Source organism: Cornus florida, unplaced genomic scaffold, assembly GCF_030987335.1.
Source record: "Cornus florida cultivar Cherokee Brave unplaced genomic scaffold, ASM3098733v1 CherokeeBrave_3.0.0_Hap2_Chr02, whole genome shotgun sequence".
Classification (NCBI taxonomy): Eukaryota; Viridiplantae; Streptophyta; class Magnoliopsida; order Cornales; family Cornaceae; genus Cornus; species Cornus florida.
Window position 1 is genome coordinate 12,428,030 of NW_026775572.1, and position 19,974 is coordinate 12,448,003.

Consider the following 19,974-nt stretch of genomic DNA (forward strand, 5'->3'; position numbering starts at 1 on the left):
TGGGTGATTAATTTATATATTCGAACTGCAATTTCAATGATAATGGAAAATAGAATAATATTAATCTCCCTTGAAAACTGTGCTTCAAAACATGAAAGGCATAGATGCATTTCTCGCATAAAAATTCCCCAATTTGCAACATTAATAGTTGCATTCCATTCATCACAACAAATAAATAAATAAAATAGTTGCATTTGTATAAATTTATATATGTCTAACTCTGTCTCATGTGTGTATATATACATTTTATTTATTTATTTAAAGATAAATCACACAATCAAGTCAAATATGCAAATTTTCATTTGAAGTGCAAAGGAAATCCCACGAAAAATATTCTCCTCCTGATTCGGTTTCTTTGGATATAAAAAAAAATTTATTTATTTTATTTTTTAGTATTTAGTTGTGGTAAAATATTTACGAAAAAAAAAATGTTAAAACCTAACAAAAATAATTTATTTATCAATTTTCGACAAGTTATCTTATATGTTTTACCCAATAAACTCGGCCTCAACCTTGACTTAAACTGAATCTCTTAGAATGAGCTAAAAGTTGCCACTCTACAACTCTCTCCCCTGTAAAATTGAATCTGTTTTTTTATATGACAAATTCGAATATCTAACCATTGCTATGTTAGAATTATGAGTAGTTGTGAGACATAATACATTGGATTGCTTAATAATGTAAGAAATTAAAAAAAGTAGATAAAAGAAGTAAAGTGATCCTATTTTTACCTTTGGTTTGCACTGACCGATTAAAAATAATAAGTTATTGGAATCGTAGCAGCGTTGGCAGAGATCTGAGAGGCAAGTACTTGATCGCTTTCGAACTGCACTCCTGACTTGAATTGTGTATATATTTTGGGACCGATATGCGTGCTTTAAAGAGAAAAAAAAAAATAATAATAATAATAAGTCAAGAAGTTTCGGCCAACAACTAAACTTTAAAATTATTTTCCTAGAATGACCATTCTCAATTAAATACTAATATGATATTAGGTTTCGTAACGGGATGAAATAAATTATATCTAACCACTGCTTTTTAGGATCAATTTCATTGATTATTAGAAAAATTAGGTGGAAGTAGGTTCATTATTTCAAAGAACTAGAAGATCAATCATGCTGATAAATTTTCTTCGTTGACAATTTCAAGCAACCAGTTTATATGGAGGATATGTACATATGATAAAAAATTTATTGTGCACGGTTGCACGTATCAGTGAATTTACTTGGCAACCACGGGTCCACAAGTCTAAAGGGTGGATGATTATGAGGTTCCATTTCATAAAAAAAGTTAAAAAAATAAAAAATCTAGGCTCCAAAAATGATTTGAAATTTATAATGCATTTACCATTATGTTCAAGGATAAAAATGCAAAATAATTGTGTGAGGAGAAAATATAATGAGGTGAAAAATGTATTTAATTACTGAAATGGGTGTAATAAAACAATTGGAGTTCTTCATGTCTTCTCTTCTTGTATTCTGATTGTCAGAGTAATAATTAAACCTGGGAGCGAGTGGAGTCCACTCTTAATCAGTGAGTTGCAACAAAAACGAACCCATATAAAATGAAAAGAATCAAACCAAACCAAACCAAACTATGGATTTATTTATAAAGATTCCATTGCAGAGAACTAATCATACTCGACAAAATATTACTATTATGTATCATTCTGCAATAGTATAAAAATTATTTCAGACTGCAACTGAAAATATCACCTCACACATAAACACGGTAGTTACATATATACACACACACACACTAATGCAAGAAATGGTAGAAACAGAATGGGGAGAATAAATTTATATACCTGGAGTTTAATCTAACTCATCAGCCATTTGAAAACAGAGAAATCATATACACACAAGAAGTGCAAGTAGTAGTCTAATAATAATACTAGTAGTGTGAAGAAGGGTCAAACTTCACGATTGATCATCTCTAAAAAGCGTTGATCAGATTCTTGTCACCCACCGGTTCAACTCGTCCTGACTCAGCGACCACGATTAATCATCTCTAAGTAACGTTGATCAGATTCTTGTCTCTGCAATCGCATCTCGTGGTTGAACTTGTTTATGAACGCTTCCACGCGCTGGTTCAACTCGTCCTGACTCAGTGACGGGTCTCTCCTCAGCCCAGCTCTTCTATTCGCTGACACCGCGTCGTTGAACGTCTCCGACTTCCTCAGCTCCCGCCAAGCATCTGCCACCGTCACCTGCGGTGGCGTGTCCCACGTCTCGCTCTTATTCAGTTGCCGACCCGCCGCTTTCCCTCCTCCCTCTGTAATCGCCTTCCACGTTGCCTCCAATGTCTCCTCATCATCATTGTCGCCGTCGGCGACTGTTCTCCGGCGATTCTCCGTCGTAGTTGTAATCGTACTATTACTGGTTTCCGTGAATTGCGGCGAAGATGGCTGGAATACCGAAACATCATTTTCGCCGGAATTGACGTCCGGGAACTTTTCCGGCGATGATTCAATAATATTTTCGGCGGACGGTGTTGATTTCACGATGTCAATATCAGACGGTGGTGAGCTCTGTTCTGGAATTTCCTGCCAGATTTTGGGCGAATGGTTGGTGGTTATTGAAGAATCTTGGAAATGGGTTTGGTCGGGTAGTGCTTCTTGTTGTGGTGGAGTGTGTGAATCATCAGTATCATCCTCCATATGGGTTTCTTGTTTCTGACTGTGGAAAGTGGAGGAAGCGGCGATGGTGATGATGATGAAGTTGAGGATGATATAAATGTACGGGGGTGATAACCAGGTCCTCGAGGAGGTCCATAGACTCGGCATAGAGAGAACGACGTTCAGTGAGTAAGGAATCACAGTTGCTTTGAACAAGAGGACGGTGGAGACGATTCCTGCTGAAATGAGTAGAAGCTGAACGGCCCAGATTGCAGTTTGGACTCTGTTTTTGTAGGAACATGACTCTCCGAACAGACCCAGACTAGCCATAGCTTTGATTCAGTTCAATTCAATGAACAGAGAACAAAATCAAACGGGCTCTGATTTATATAGCTATTAAGTTTCAACACACATATGACACACACATATATATAATAACACTGTATCAAAGCTTGCAAGGGTATGATAAAAACCCAGAAGATGAAGCGGAAAAAATGGGGCATATATAGAGGAGAGGAGGAGAGAGAAAGTTCATGGTCTACAGAGTACCCGTTTGCAGCATCCGTACAGCCCACACACACACTACAGTCTACAGAGTACCACGGTTTGTTTTAGAGACAGGTTAAATAAAGTGGAAAGAAAGAGAGGGAGTTTAAAGTCCTTGCAAGTTTGGTTCACTAATTAGATGTGGACCGTTGGATTGTTGAAGACTGGGCTTCAAAACTAAACGACAGATAGTGGGTGCAGCACTAGTTATAAAAAGTAGCTGTACTCCTGTAGAGTCTATATTCAAATCTCGTAGCTCCAACGCCGCTCGCAGAATATAGGGGTTACTATAATTTAAAATGTTTTGATAAATTATTTAAGTGTATGATTAGGGGTATCGTTTGTACACTAGTTACATACGGTGTACTCTTAGTCTTAGATTATATTATAAAGTATGAACATGGAGATTTGAAATTTGAGAGTCGTTTATTCAGTCATTTTTTTTTTTTGTTTTTTTTAAGTTAAAAGCAAATACGCACACACCCTATTTCCATTGAGGTTGGAACTTTTAATTTTTTCTTTGAAAAGAAGGGGATAATACCGTTGAACCATTTGATCATTTGGTTATTCAGTCACATTTCTCAAACACCTTCCTATTAGGAGAGCTGATCAATCTGAATGATAGTTCATTGCTAACTAACTCTATAATTACAAGGGCTTAATGTTCTATCTCATGTTATTTACACTTTATATAACATTATTATTTATTTAAATTTGTTATGTAATGCATCCTCCTCTTTTTTATAGTTCTTAGTTATATTTATATTTTTTTTTTTCAATTTTTATAGTTGTTATACTCATTTACATTTTATATAGTACTGCTAGTGTTGTATTTTCGATTTTATTTAATATTATAATTTATCCTAAAAGGATCAGCTAATTTTGCATGTTTTATCTCTCCCTTTTTATTTAACTAAGAACCATCTCTCTGTGTCTCTTCTTACTTTCAAATAAAACCTAAAAAATTTAAGTTCTCGGGAAGGCAATAACAGTGTGTTGTCTCTGACGACCAATACCAAGGGCCCATAAGTAATTGTATTTTCAAGCCTGATTTGTACATTGGAAATAGTTTTTTTTTTTCCCGAAAGTTGAACTAATATTATAAATTAAAAGCACTGTACATGGCAGGCCTTTGGCCCAAACAAACCCATACAATGGAGAACAAGAGAGCCCAGAGGCCCAAACAGAAAAATACATTGGAAATAATTGTATCAATGTAGTAGATAGGTATTACAAGAGGACTCTTGTTTAACGTATAAACGGATTGAATGTTAATCCCATATAATAGTTTAAAATTTTGAATCAGATTGTATAAACAGATTGAATGTTTATCCCATATAATAGTTTAAAATTTTTGAATCAGATCATGAAATATTTATCTGTTCGCAAGATAGATAGACCCAATCTTTTGATTCGGTGCCATCTCAAATGCACATTCAGGTGAAGTGAAATGTCTCATAATTAAAATATTTGAAATTGGTCTTACTAAATTACAAATGCAGTAAAAAGTATTTTTCATTAGGATATAAATCAAGATCAGTCCACCACAACTCGAATGGGGTTGGCGGTGGTGGTGGGGCTCCACCCTGAGGCTCAATCTCCTTTTGGTATTCTTTAGTAAGGAAGGGGGGTCGTATTGAATGGGTAGGGGCTTTTAGGTGGGCCCTATAGAACGGCCCAGAGACCGCGTCAAAGGGCTTCCTAACTTTGGAGACAAATAGCAGCATGCTTATTATATAGGAGTGTTGCTTTAGTTGGAAGAATAGGGCTTTCCATTCTCCACCTTCCATGCGTTGGGGACACACTTTGATGCCACGCCAAGATTCTCTCACTAGGGTTTGTTTGTGCCCTTCTATCATCATACACTCCATGACCCCACTATTATTATTTCACTTTAATAGTGGCCGTTCCTTTTTTTTCATGGAACCCTTTTAAGCTAGTATTTCGCTTCAAGATATTATTTCATCATTCAAGTTTTTAGTCCTTTTTTTCATGACATAATGGATCCAACCAATAATCCAATACACAGTGACTAAAACAGTAAAAAGTTACATCACACGCGCACACAAAATCTAATAAAATAAATAATTCTAAGTTCTGTCAATTTTTTTGAGAATCTCAAATCATGCCAAACTATTCGGACATATGTGAGTGCATGATTGATTCTATCAACCGTGTAACACAATGACACGTTAGATTTAAGCCAACAGAATTTGAATTAAAATCTTGTTATTTGTATTGAACACTATAATATACAAGTACAAAAAATCTTGTTATCACCAACTGCCAGTAATTTAACGGTATCAGGTTTTTACTTCTCAAAATAAGGTCAGGAGTTCAAGTCTCAAAAGAAACGTCACTAAAAATTTGTTCAACGTGAAGTGATCTCCATTGCATTTTTGTCCAATCAAAAAAATGATAAGAGTTGGTATACTTTGTCATTTATTCGTGTACTAAAAGAGTTATGGATACTAATGCCCACCATCACATGGGCTGCTTTTATGCATACATCACTAAGCACGCGATTATAAATTCTGATTTAGACTTGAGAATTAACAAAATTTAAATTAAAATCTTGTTAACTGTATCGAACACTTTAATATACAAGGATGAAGATTACTCTATGTGATTCTCCCGGAATGAGTGAAATTCATTTCATGTGAAATGATCTCAACTATTTTTTGTGTTCGAAGCGAGAAAAAAAAAATGATCAAAGTTGGTATAATTTGCTATTTATTCGTGTAGTAGGAGAGTTGTGGATACTAATGCCCACCATCACATTCACACGGATGGCTTTGATGCAAACATCACTAAGCACACTAATTTTTTTATACATATTACTGAAAATAATTTATATCTCAATCAGATTAATTAGCAAATTTTTTTTTTATATTAGACAATAAATTAAGCTAATATGGATTGGGTTGTGATAAAATTCGGATAGTCACACTACTTCTTCAATAATCATAGAGAAAAATAATGAATAAAACTTACTCCTCTTAAGCATGAAGTAAACCAAAAAAAAAAAAAAAGGGTACAGTTTTCAAAAAATCATTAACCACTTTTGTCTTATCCTTTTAATTAATTGAACACAAATAGCTGGGTGGGCACTTCCAAAAGATGATAATATACAAATGAGAAGGGTCACAAGCGGCGCCAAAAGAACACCTAAAGGGAAATCCAGAAGAAGGAAAATAAAGAACTTGAAATGGTTGGGTGGGACCTTTGTCATTTAAACAAAAAAATCGCATGAATTAATAATACTGTCTCTCCATCTCAATAAACACATTAGATAGATACTAGTATTAAACTTTTATTAATGAATTATGATTTCAAGATGATATGAAACCCACTTGCACATGACCTTGTTGGTTGATAAAGACCCCTGGTTGATGCACATTTAGTTCATGCACATTCATCAACTAGCCTCCCCTCTGGTCTGCACAACTTTCGTATCTTAGGTGGTCTACAATAAATCTTAATAATTTCAGAGGAGAAGAAAAGTCAGAAAGCATTCTCAAACCTGCCTGACTCTTACACATAATTTAGGTCACAGACTTACAATACAAATATAAATAATAATTTTTTAATTGAAATTTTCAAATAAAATGAGGAGTCGAACCCTCCCGTCTATTGGATGCAATGAAGTGAGACGCACATGTATCACTCGTGTATATTATTTTGAAAAATCATCAAACATGCTCAAACTTGACCCTTATGTATAGTTAGGTCAGAGACTCAGAATACAAATATGAATAATAATTTTTTAATTGAAAATTTCAAACAAAATGGAGAGCCGAACGCTCCCCGTCCACATGATGCAATGAAGTGAGACTCACATGTATCACCACTTTACAAATATATATTTATATAATTCCACAATAAAAACTCAAGGTAATCGAGTTCAAATGGTTAGAAAATTCAGGGCAGGGGCTCTCCCATCAAATTTTTTTTTTTTTTTTTTTTTCATTAGCTACCGGATCTTGAACGCTCACATTGCACTTCAAGAGATAAATGAAATGTCACTAAGCTACACAACTTTAGGTCCAGCCTTTAGGTCTGTCAAGTACCAAAACTTTCTAAAAAGGCCACTCAGACTGAGCATTCAAGATAACAAAACAATCAATAAGTGTCACTGATTTTACACTACATGTTGAGGGTGAGGGAAGGGGGCCAAATAAGAGACCTGTTGAGATGTCTTGTAATAATGAGAATTGACAACACAATAAAGCTACAAACTCTGCCTCTATTTTCAGAGGCAGATGGGTCTAACCATCTAATTTAAACATATTCACAACTTTCTTTATTGGACAATAAAAATATGATTAAGATAATGGATGATGTCTCAACTGATAATTATCTATTTGTAGGCTATCATTATAGACATCCAACCGCTTTGGATCTGGTAACAACTATTGGCTCTGCTTCCATTATAGATATACTCAGATGCCATGTTTTTATTCGTATATATTTTTATAAAATAATGTTTGTGGGAATTCAAATGAATAAAGAATGGAGTATTTAAAACCTTTTAGTCAGTCACAAGTCCTTGAATTCAAATTGGAGCACTCAGGTTGCAAATATAATTAAAAAAAACGTGCACCCCACCAAACTATAACTGATACATAATAAAGGATTACTTAAAAGCATTCTCCGTGTCTATCTTAATGAGACATTGTTGAAACATCATTTTCTGTCTAGATGGAGTTTTATTAGTTGGGTTATGCATCATTTCACAAAAAAGTATAATAATGGGAACAAATCTTTTAACAATTAAGCAAGAGAACATCTCTCTTCCAAGTATTATGACATGATTATCAAAAGTTATAATCTAGCTGTATTTTCTCATCTTTTAAAGTACAAGATTAAGAGTTCAGGTTTCCGTATGAGCAAAGTGCAGATTGAAATTTGACCTTTTCAAGCAATTACTTACCCCCGAAAACACCAAGTTTGGCAAGCATGGGACAAGCAATTTACTAGGGCAAGCAAATGAGAAAAATGGTATACAGCACAGTCGTGAGTATTCTTTTATTCTAATTTTGTCTTTGCAATGACACTCTAGTTATAAAATTTAATGGATTAAACTAAATGCAAATTAAACTAAGGTAAACAATAATGCAATAGAGAAAATAAAAGAGAGAGAGATCTTAGGATTTAGAGATCACCACTAAGCATAACTTTTCTACACCTTTAATGAATGATTAATGAGGGGAAGAACATGTATTGCAATATAGTGTGTGTGTGTGGTTGTTTCAATAAGTATGGATGAAAAATTAAGCATATATTGTCTAAACAATATGGTGGATAGCACAACATATCAAATTAAGCCATTAATCCTTTCTTTAAGCTCACAATCCAAACACATCACAAGGTTAGAAATACATGTTACTTGCTTTTCATAAGTATGGAACATCAACAACAAGCATGGATTGTCCTCCCATTTAACAACTACATTACAACTAAGCTAATGACATGAAATTAAACTAATTAAACTAAGGGAGAGGCAGAATCCATCAAAAAATGAGTATGAACCATCAAATAAACCACAAGAACATGACATTAAACACTAAGTCTTGACAATCTCTAGATCTATAGCATCAACACACATAGATATGCATCAATAACACAAAAAATAGAGACAAACACATGAACATCTATTCTAGCATACATAGACATATGGATAGAATGAAATGATCAATTGGAAGCATTAAACTATATAAATCATTGAAGAAACAAGATCTATATATATAAAAGTGTCAAGACATGAATCACAATACAAATCCCCTCAAAAATACATAAATCAAGAAATAGAAAGCATGCTTAGGGCTAACTCTAGCCCCAAGAGGATGTCTAGCCACTCATGGATCATGTTTTCCAACCCTTAAAGGCAAGCTCCATGGAAGAAATTTGCTCCTTGGTTGATGAAGAGTCTTTAATGGTGTCTCTAGCCTCCTCCTCTTCTTTGTTTCCTCCCTAAGAGTTCTCTAATGGTATGATATGTTAGAATATGATCCTCTATGTTTTTTTGATACAAAAAGTAATCCTTATCCTTATATAGGTAGGTCAAATGACACCCAAAATGAGCTGGGGTCGTACAGCAAAAATTCCCCAATGATTGGATAAAGGACAATTTTTGTGAGCTGGGAATTTAACTTTTTCGCACTGGAAGAAGTTTGATCGATCGAACCTTAGACTTGGATCGATCGAACATGGCTGAGATTTATCGAACTGAAGTTGGATCTATCCTCAATGGCGGCACCTTTTTGGATAAAAACAAATCTGAGATATTTTGAAGATATTTTTGGGAAAAGGACAAAAGTGGTTTGTAGGGTGGTACAACTGGATAAGATCAATCATTTGGATAAGGACAAGAATGTTCGATCGATCAGAAAAGAAAGTTGGATCGATCGAACTTTGAGATCTTTGAACAGGGACAAACATGGCTCAGATCCATCTTGAAGTGCTGAGATTGATGAAAGTTGGATCGATCGAACTTTTCTTGAGATCGATCGAAGTTGCTAAAATTCCACAATTTTCTTACTTTCTTTGATTAATCCTAGAATTGCTTCAATTATGCTCTTATTTGGCTAAGTTAGCTTATTTTGGGGATAAGTACCTGAAAATGGAAATAACACGAAATCAATACAAGACGGTAAAATAAGATAGATAAAAGTTCTAGAATAACTAAGCTTAAGAGGTTTAAATACGCACTTTTCAGCGCTCATCATAGCTTACTGGGTCCAACATATGTTTGACAGGGATGCCCACAAAGGTCTCTCCTAAAAATATAATTATGTCGGATTGGATGATAATCCTCCCACTACAAGAATGTACCACTCTTGTCTCTTTTCCAAAATATCCCAAAATATCTCAAAGATCTGTCTTTCTTCAAAAAGGCGCCGCCAAGGATGATCGATCTCTGCAGCATTCAATGGATCTCACCAATGTTCGATCGATCTCAACATAGTTCAATCGATCGAACCCTCTCAAGTGCAAATTAAATCGAATTCGAGCTCATTAATGTCTTATGGTGCAATCATTGCAAGGACCCTAGTGCACGAATCCAGACCATTGGATGTGACACTTGAGCCTCCTATATAAGGATTTGTGTGGTTTAATACTTCTAATTGATCATTTCATTCTATCCATATATCTATGTATGCTAGAATAGATGTTAATGTGTTTATCTCTAGTTTTTATGTTATTGATGCATGTCTATGTGTGTTGATGCTATGGATCTAGAGATTGTCAAGGTATAGTGCTTAATAGAATACTATTGTGGTTTATTTGATGGTTCATACTCATGTCTTGATAGATTGTGCCTCTCTCTTAGTTTATTTAGTTTAATTTCCATGCTCTTAGCTTAGTTGTAGTGTAATGGCCTTAGTTGTTAGATGGGAGGACAATCCATACTTGTTGTTTGATATTCCATGCTTATGAATGCAAGTAGTATTATTCTCTAACCATGTGATATGTTTGGATTGTGAGCTTCAAGGAAGGATTAATGGCTTAGTTTGATGTATTGTGCTATTCACTAGGTTGCTTAGACAATATATGCTTAATTGATCATTCATTCTTGTTGAAACAATCAATCACATACTCTCAAATTGCAACACATGTTTCCCCTCATTAATTATACATTAAATGTCTAGAAAGGTGATGTTTAGTGGTAACCTCTAGTCCCCAAGACCTCACTCTCTTGTTTTCTCTAAATTTCATTTAAATTGTTTATTTTACATTGAACTTGTTTTGTTTAGTTTGTGGTCTAATCAACTAAACACACCACCTTTTGATCACTCGACCTAGGTAGGTGAAATAGGCTGTCCCCATTCAACCACTGCAGAAACCTTGGCTGGATCTACCGCTATTCCCCTTTCTGACACTACGTGACCCAGAAACTTCACTTCTCGCTGCCAAAATTCACATTTCTCGAATTTGACATATAACTAATGCTCACGAAGCGTCTGCAAGACTATCTGTTGATGTCTAGCATGATCGTTTTCTGAACTTGAATAAATCAAAATGTCATCTATAAAGACAATGACAAACTAATCTAAATAAGCCTTGAAGACTCTATTAATTAAGTCCATGAAAACCGCAGGTGCGTTAGTCAACCCGAACGGCATCACACGAAACTCATAAGATCCATATCTAGTGAGAAATGCTGTCCTCTGAACATCCTGCTCCCTAACCCAAAGTTGATGATATCAAGAACGCAGATCAATCTTAGAGAAATACGTAGCTCCCTTCAACTGATTAAAAAGATCATCAATCCTGGGGAAAGGGTACTTGTTACGAATAGTAACCTTGTTCAACTCTCTGTAATCTATACACAGGCGAAGTGAACCATCCTTCTTCTTCACAAACAAGACTGGTGCTCCTTAGGGTGAAGTACTCCTGCGAATAAAACCCTGGCTGAGTAATTGCTGAATCTGATCCCTCAGCTCTCGCATCTCCACTAGTGCCATCCTGTACGGTGCCCTAGTAATAGGCGTAGTGCCTGGAGCTAAGTCAATCACAAAATCAATCTCTCGACTAGGTGGCAACCCTGGAATCTCTTGAAAAACATCCAGAAAGTCCTCTACAATTGGTATACTATCCAATGCTACAGTAATCCCTTCCTCTCTTTCCTCCTCCATATAAAACAAATAAGTGCTAATGACCCCGTTAGAACGTGGCTGTAATACCCCTAATTTCAAAAGGATAGTCCTGGTATTTAATTTATTATTTTAATTAAATTTTTAATTATTTAATTATTTATTTGAATTACTTGAATTACTTGAATTATTTGAATTATTTGACTTATGTGAATTAGTTGAGTTATTTGACTTAATTTTAAATTGGTAAATTGTTTATATGACATAATTTTTATTTCTTTGTATCACTATTTTAATTTACTTACTTGTTTTCATTTAATGATTTAGATTAGGGTTCTTTAAGAAATCACGGTTGTAGCCGACGTAGGTTTTAGTTAAGTTTTTATGGGCTGAGTGGGATTCAGTTTGGGGCTTGAATTAATTTAGGGTTTGGTATAACTCTATAAATATGTAGGATACGTCTGTTTAGGGTTTAAAATAAAAAGAAAATAAAACCTAATCACATCTGTGGAGGCAGAGAGAGAACAGAGGAGGGATTTTGTAGTCGGAATCGCCGGAACCTTAGAGAATGACGTAGAGATTTTGAACAAAAGTCTCAAAGGCAAGTTCTAATCCTATCTCTATTCTTTAGACTCGTGTTCTTTGCATCTCTAATACAATTCCAGGATCATATAAAGTTTAAAATTCAACAGGTATGCATGTCTGAAATTTTAAACTGGACGTGGTTGCAAGATGTGTATTGTTGGTTTAAATTTTCTTCTTTGTATAACTTCTGTTTTAAATTCATGTCAATTAGTGTTTTAAGAGTTTAATTAGTCTAGAACCTGTTGGAGACCACTAGAAGTAATCTGGATTACAGTGTTTGAATTGTTTAAACAATAAGCGTTTACAAACTGTAAATTGTCTGTGTTGAATCCTTAATGTATAATTCGGGTTTAAATCATTGTTGGTCATTAGACAAAGAGGTTAATGGTCTCTAGAACACCTTAGAGTTTAGTTCACACCTTTTTGAACCTTAGGTTAGGAGGACAGACAAACTGGACGTCGCCGGAATAGACACAGGGGAAGAAAACAAGCAGAGAGGAGGAGAGGGGGAAGAGACGGCTCCATGGTTAGAGAGGATGAGAGGGGGAAGAGGCGGCTCCATGATTCGAGGCGGCTCCATGGAATCATGGAGCTGGCTCTAAAAGGATTTAGAGGCGGCTCCAAATAGGTTGGATCAGCCGGCTCCTTCATGGTTTTTCAAGATTTTTCCAGTTTTGGGTTTTTGGCGATAGTTTGGGCTACGGAACTCAGATTTTGGGATTTTCAGATTCTGTAAGAAGCTATCCTTAGGTGTTTTGAGATGTTCTAAGTCTAGTTAACACTTGAGAGAGTGGATTAATGCTTAATAAACAAGTAGGATTTTATAGCTTGAACACTGGTAAGTCTCGACGGAAAGTGTTTTATTTCAGTGCAGAAGAATTCTAAATTACTGAACCTTAATTTATTTATTCTCTGTGAGTGAAAATTTTATTAATACGATATTATTAATAGTGGACAAGCATGATAATTAATATAGTTTTATTAGACTTGTCATGGTTTTATGGACGAGAAGAATAAATTATCTGTATGCTCAGAGTAAGTTAATTTGTAACGGAGATATGGGATGAACATGATGCTTATCTATTTAATTTATGTTCATCATGATATGTCTTATTATTTTGATCTATCAGTTACTGGAGTAAGCATGTTAGTCTATATTTTTATTTATGCTTATTATGGTTCAGTTGCTATGTGCATTGATTATGTATTCTATCAACTGTTGGATGGATTAGATTGTATGTACCGGTATGGGACGGTGACATACTAGGTTTGGATTAGCTCGAATTGCTAAGTCCTACCTACTTTGGATTAAGGGAATGGATTATAAAAATAGAATCCTCCTTATGTATAAGTCTGTGCGGTTGAATAAGCTGAACGACTTAAGTCTGTGCGGTTGAATTAGATGAACGACTTACTGAATTTCTTATGGATGAGTGTGAATGGATTTTAAATATATTATTATGGTATTGTGACTTGAGCTTGAGTTTCAGAGTCAACGGTTAGGGAGCGTATATGTAATATGATGCGTAACTGGCTATGCTGGTTGAGGTGTATCCTGTTAGGCTTAGGTAGTGAACAGATTTTAAATATATTATTATGGTACCGTGACTTTAGCTTGAGTCTCAGAGTCAATGGTTAGGGAGCGTATATGCAATAGGACGCGTAACTGGCTATGATAGTTAAGGTGTACCCTGTTAGGCTTAGGTAGTCATGCCCACTCAGGTGCGTTTTGCATGTTACCTTCTACTCAGGTTGAGACCCGTATCATAGTCCAGTGAGAGTCCATAGTGTGGATAAATATATGTATAGTCACGGATTATATAGTTATAGTTGAGTTGGTTAGAGTGTATATGCGTATCGAGTCTCTGCTTGGATTGTAGTAGGATAGAACTTGTTCGTGGGCCTGACCCACTCCTATTTTTCAGGTGTACGTCAATTCCAGTCTTGAGCTTGTTCGTGCTGAGCAAAGGCGACCACTCATTCTTCCGACGACGTAGGAGCTCTATTCATATGGTTTTCTTTTAGTTTTTCAGTTCAGTTTGGTTTTCTTTTTAGGGGTCCACATGATGGATTCTTGAGTTGTACCCTTGGGGGTTTTGGAGTTGGATTATAATTATATGGGATTTTAAGCATTTTATATTAAAGGATTTAATATTTTAGTTTCTTTCAGCTCATTATATTATTTCTTTATTCATTTTGTATTCCGTGTTCGTTTTAACATATTAATTGTTTGATATTTCCCTCGGGTTTGGGGCTAGGCCTGATCAACCCGTGTCTCGGATCTGAGGGGTATCATAGTGGCATAGCAACAATGTACATATTCTGACCAGGTATGGTAAAAAAAATAAACCTATCATAACAATTAACTTGGGCATGGTAATGAGATATCCAATCCATCCCATATATCACGTCATAAGTGTGCATATCCAAGACCAAAAGATTGGCCAGAAATCCGAGTCTACCAATATCTAGTGTCACAGGCTCATCACTCTCATGTAAAATGGCAGTATTGCCTAAATGTGTAGAAATATCCTGAGGTCTATTGCATACATGTGTCACCAACCAATCTATAAAAATCCCATGTTTCTGAAAACTCTGTAAAGCAAAACACATAAGGTAAAACAAAATACTCCAAAATCTTCCCATTTTAGATTATTATTCTATCCTGGGAATTCCTCATTCTAAACCAAACCTACCATAATGATTTACACAAGTTCTTTTATAACTCGTTGATAAGAACCTCTAAGCAAACCTTTGTTTGCTTGCTCAAATACAAATCAATCTACAGTGATTTTCCTTCATTATCGCAACATACACATTCCAATATAGTTTAATAAAACCATTCATGTATACATCACAACAATACTATCATAAACACAATAGAGATAGCCAAAACCACTAGTTTACAATTGACCCCATGAGTTTATATAACCCCAGTAGCACTCCCCTATTTTATATTCAATGGTTGCAAACAAATACAGAGATTAAACGTGCTACCGATTTAGCATGCGTACAGATTTAATAGTGAAACCAAACTTAAAAATAAAATGATTTCAGTTTAATTTCAACCCCTATAGATAATTAATTTATCATATACTAAGCATGCATAATCCGTTTAATATCCTAGAGAACAGCTATGAATGCACAGAACACAAGCCAAAGGGAGAGAGACAGAATAGAACTTGCCTCTGTAACTTTAGTTTGCCGTCCTCTGTCCAGACTTTCCGGTGACCTCTTGACTATCATCCACTCCATTGTTGCCCTAGGTTCAACCCATGAGCAGCATCCCTTCCTCATCTCCTTGGTTCAGCCTTAATTCTTGGCCAAAACCCTCGTCTCCTCCTCTGTTTTCCTCACCATCTCTCTCTGTTCTTTCTCCATTATATTGTACGTGTATAAGGTTTCCACCCTTTGAAGACCATAGCAGTATATATATATATAAGCCCCAAGAAACCCTAAACCCAAATCCTAATCCACGATGGAAAACTTAATTCTAGTCGGCGTGAGATGTACCAAACTCAAACCCTAATTAACATTACAATTAAATACAAAATTTAAATTTAAATCAAATGGAAACAAAAAAAATAAAACAATTAAACACCTAGCCACATAAATACCAAAAATAATTAAAATAAATAATGAAAACAATAAAATAAATATTAAAATTCCAATTATAACCCTTACAAAATCAGGGGTATTACACTAACCGACGACTCTGAGACTCAAGCTAAGATCGTGGTACAATAATTATATATACTTAAAGTCCGTCCTATCCATCCATAATAAATCCAGTTAGTCATTCAGCTTGTGCAGCTTCTTTGACTTAAATATAAGTAGGGTTTGTTTTATAACCCATTCCCTTATTCCGTATAGGTAGGTTTTAGTATTTTAAAACCAATCCATCCCTAGTATGCCACCGTCCCATACCGGTGCATACAATCCATACATCTAATAGTTGATAATACAGATAATGTAATACCCTTAATTTAAAAAGGATAGGTTTGGAATTTATTTTATTGTTTAAATTATATTTTTATTTATTTAATTATGAATTGGTTTGTTTTAATTGAAAATTTATTTAAATTTCATTATGAGTTTATTGGGTTTTATGTTTATACCTTATTTTAGTTTAATTGTTTTCATGGTTGTGTTTTGATTGCATTTAGTTATTTTTTTAATTAGGATTAAATGCTTTACTTGATTTAATTTAACTGTTTAATTGATTTAATCTAATTTAATAAAATGGTTTGATTAATTTAATTTAAGTGGTAATTATTTTAATTTAATTGTATTTTTAAATAGGGTTTTGTTTTAAAAGTCAGTTGTTGCCGACGTAGGTTTTATTAGGTTTCTTTGGGTCGGTGAGGATTTTTAGGAGGGTTGGAATTAATCTAGGGTTTAGTAAAACCCTATAAATATATGTGAGATGTCTGTATAGGGTTTTAGAAAACAAACAAAACCCTATTCACGTCTCTAGAGATAGAGAAGCAACAGAGTAGTTTTGCAGTGGGAATCGTCGGAAAGCTTTAGAGACGGCGTAGAGATTTTGAACAAAGATCTCAAAGGCAAGTTCTAACCTTACTCTCTCCCTTATACTCGTGTTCTTTGCATATTAAATTGGTTCCAGGTTTATTATATGATTTTAAAACAAAAATAGATAGGCTATCTGTTACTAGGACGCAAACTATTAGTCCTAGGTTTGGTTTGATAAACTGTTAAAGCTTGGAACTGATCTTGCATTGTGCTTGGTTAAATCCATATTAGTAAGTATAATCAAGGCTTAAACCAACATTAGAATTTACTGGGAATTACTTAGAAATTTCTGGAAATCAAAACGGTGATCTGTAGAAGGGTTAAACGTAGCCAGAAAAGAGAACACGAGGCAGAGGAGGGGGAGAGCCGGCTCTCCCTTGATTGGAGCCGGCTCTCCTTGAGGTGGAGGCGGCTCCTAGGCAATTGGAGGCGGCTCTAAGGCCATTGGAGGCGGCTCCAATATTCTGGAGCCGGCTCCAGGTTGTTTTCTACGTGGTTTTTTGGTTCTGTTGTTTGTTTTTCCATTTTTCAGTGATTAAGCTTCATAGTGATTGTTTTCCTATGTTTTAGTGGAGAATGAATACTGTAATGGATGGTTTAGGAGTGGTCCAGAGTAAACATAGATATTCAAAGATCAGATTAACATAGAATTGGACACAAAGCATTAATCATTAGGATTACATGGAGTTAATTACGAATGTCTTGTAGACTTGTGTGGATTTGGAGTTTCTAACTTCTAGATTATAATGGAAAATTTCCTGTGAGAGTTTGTGCACTGCTAATTGCAAATTCTTAGAATATACATACATACAAGAAATCTGTTTTTTTTGCTAAAGATTAATTGATGATTAAACTTAACATTTAACTCGTCAATTTTGTTGGATAGGAACTTAACAGTATGATAAATTGTCTTGATTTATTATGCATGCCATGGAAATAAATATTATAACATTTGTTTAGGCTCTGTTAATTATGGATACCGGGAATAAACTTATATTTACAGACACAATCCTGTGGGTGATCAGGTAATGGCTTATTGTTGGATTAATTAAGCATGTTTTTCTAGTATACTTTAATGTCTTAGTTTGGAACTGTGGGTTTTGACACTGATACTGTTAGTACTTAATCAATGGTTGGATTTGTTAAAGCGTGATGGTTAATTTATTCTATCATGGTTAGGTTGGAATTGTTGGTTTTGGCATTTATAAATTATTTAAATGTGTGGAATGGAGTAATTAATATTGATATTTATGTTTCCAATGTTAATCAATTTGTTGGGACTATTCAAGAACGGTTGTTAATACATTCTGATGTGCTTGATATGGACTCGTTGATATTGTTATGTACTTGTATATGCTTTATCAACTATTGGACGGATGGGATTGTATGTACCGGTATGGGACGGTGACATACTAGGTTTGGACAGCACAAGTTGCTAAGTCCTACCTATTTGGAATGAGCGTACGGGTTATTAAATAAATCCTCCTTATATGTATGTAAGTCGGTGCGGTGGACTACGCCGAATGACTTAATGGATTTCTTGTGGATGGATGGAATTGGAGTCTAAATATATTTTTATGGTACCGTGACATGAGCTTGAGTCTTAGAGTCAACGGTTAGGATGCGTATATGCAGTTGGATGTGTAGCTGACTGTGGGGATTGAGGTATACCCTATTTAGGCTTAGGTACTCATACCCACTCAGGTACGATTTGTGTGATGCCTTCTATTCAGGTTGAGACCCTCTTCATAGTCTAGCGAGAGTCCAGTAGTGTGGATATATATTTATGTATGGACTATTAGCTATTGTTGAACTATTTAGTATGTACATGCGTATCGGGTCTCTGCTTGGATTGCAGTAGGATAAAACTTGTTCGTGGGCCTGACCCACTCCTATTTTACAGGTGTACGTCAGTTCCAGGCTTGAGCTTGTTCGTGTGGAGCAGAGACGGTCACTCATTCTTCCGACGATGTAGGATCTCTTTCCAGATGTTCGATTTGGATTTTATCTTCAGTTTTACTTTGATTCTGTTTGGGATTTTTATATTAGGGGTCCACTAAAGATGGATTCCCGAGTTGTTAAAAGATTGGAGATTTTGGATTGTAGGATTTTAAGTTATTAATATTTTAAGGTTTTTATATTGAGGATTTCTTTTATAGTTTCTTTCCGCTTATTCTTTTATTTCTTAAATCATTTTTTGTAATCTGTGTTCGTTTAAAATACTTTAATTGTTTGATATCCCTCGGACTCGGGTCGGACTTGATCAACCCGTGTCTCGGATCCGAGGGGTATCACAGATAATGAATGTAACTACCAACCAATCCACAGAATCCATATAATTGATAGAACATAAATAAATGTTTTCTTCAATTAATTCCATACAAAGTATAATAGAATTTTGCAAACTAGCATGCTTGTCATATCCCACTGTTACATGATTTTCGCATAATTTATAGCACAGAGAATAAGTATAAACATCCTTTGATCCGTGATAAGCATAATATTAAATACACTAGTATGCTTAAATGATACCTCTTAAACATGATTTAGATTATAAACTATTTATAGAAAAATTGCTACAAACAAGGTTAAGCAATTTAAATCTTCCACCTCCAAAACAGTACACTAAACTATGTAAGAACTTTATACTACTCTGAGCTGTAATCCCCAAGTGGTTCATTATCCATTACCCTATTCTCTGGAGCTCTAACAAGACCTTAGGTACCATCAAACTTCCCATGCGCAGCCTCTGATTACCCCGGAAAGGTCAGAAAACAACCCCAAAAGCAACAATGCACCAAAAATCCATCAAAAAGGGGTGGAGCCGCCTCCCCCTTGTGCGGAGCCACCTCCATACCTTGTGGAGCCGCCTCCATATCCCTTGGAGCCGGCTCCACCCTTGTGGGGAGCCGCCTCCTTCCCCAGTTTGCCCAGTTCACTTGTTTTCCTTCACCGATTTCATCTCTGGCGACTTCCATCCTCCATCGTCAAGGTTCCTAGGTGTCTGAACTAGGTTTCAGTATGCTCCAAAGATTTAAAAAAACATTATTCATTAATGGACATCAATCACACAAGAATTATACAAGAACGAATTAA

General features: G+C 35.2%; 1 protein-coding gene across 1 annotated transcript; it reads right to left on the reverse strand.

Annotated features, from left to right (window-relative positions):
• Nucleotides 1-1,589: 1,589 nt before the first annotated feature.
• Nucleotides 1,590-3,245, reverse strand: LOC132293660 (uncharacterized). Its single transcript, XM_059791212.1, has one exon. It carries the CDS (start codon nucleotides 2,945-2,947, stop codon nucleotides 1,988-1,990), a length of 960 nt encoding a protein of 319 aa, XP_059647195.1. The 5' UTR covers nucleotides 2,948-3,245; the 3' UTR covers nucleotides 1,590-1,987.
• Between the last annotated feature and the right edge of the window lie 16,729 nt (nucleotides 3,246-19,974).

Excerpts from the sequence above, each read along its gene's own strand:
- LOC132293660 (XM_059791212.1), bottom strand. The coding sequence starts at position 2,947 with ATGGCTAGTCTGGGTCTGTTCGGAGAGTCATGTTCCTACAAAAACAGA.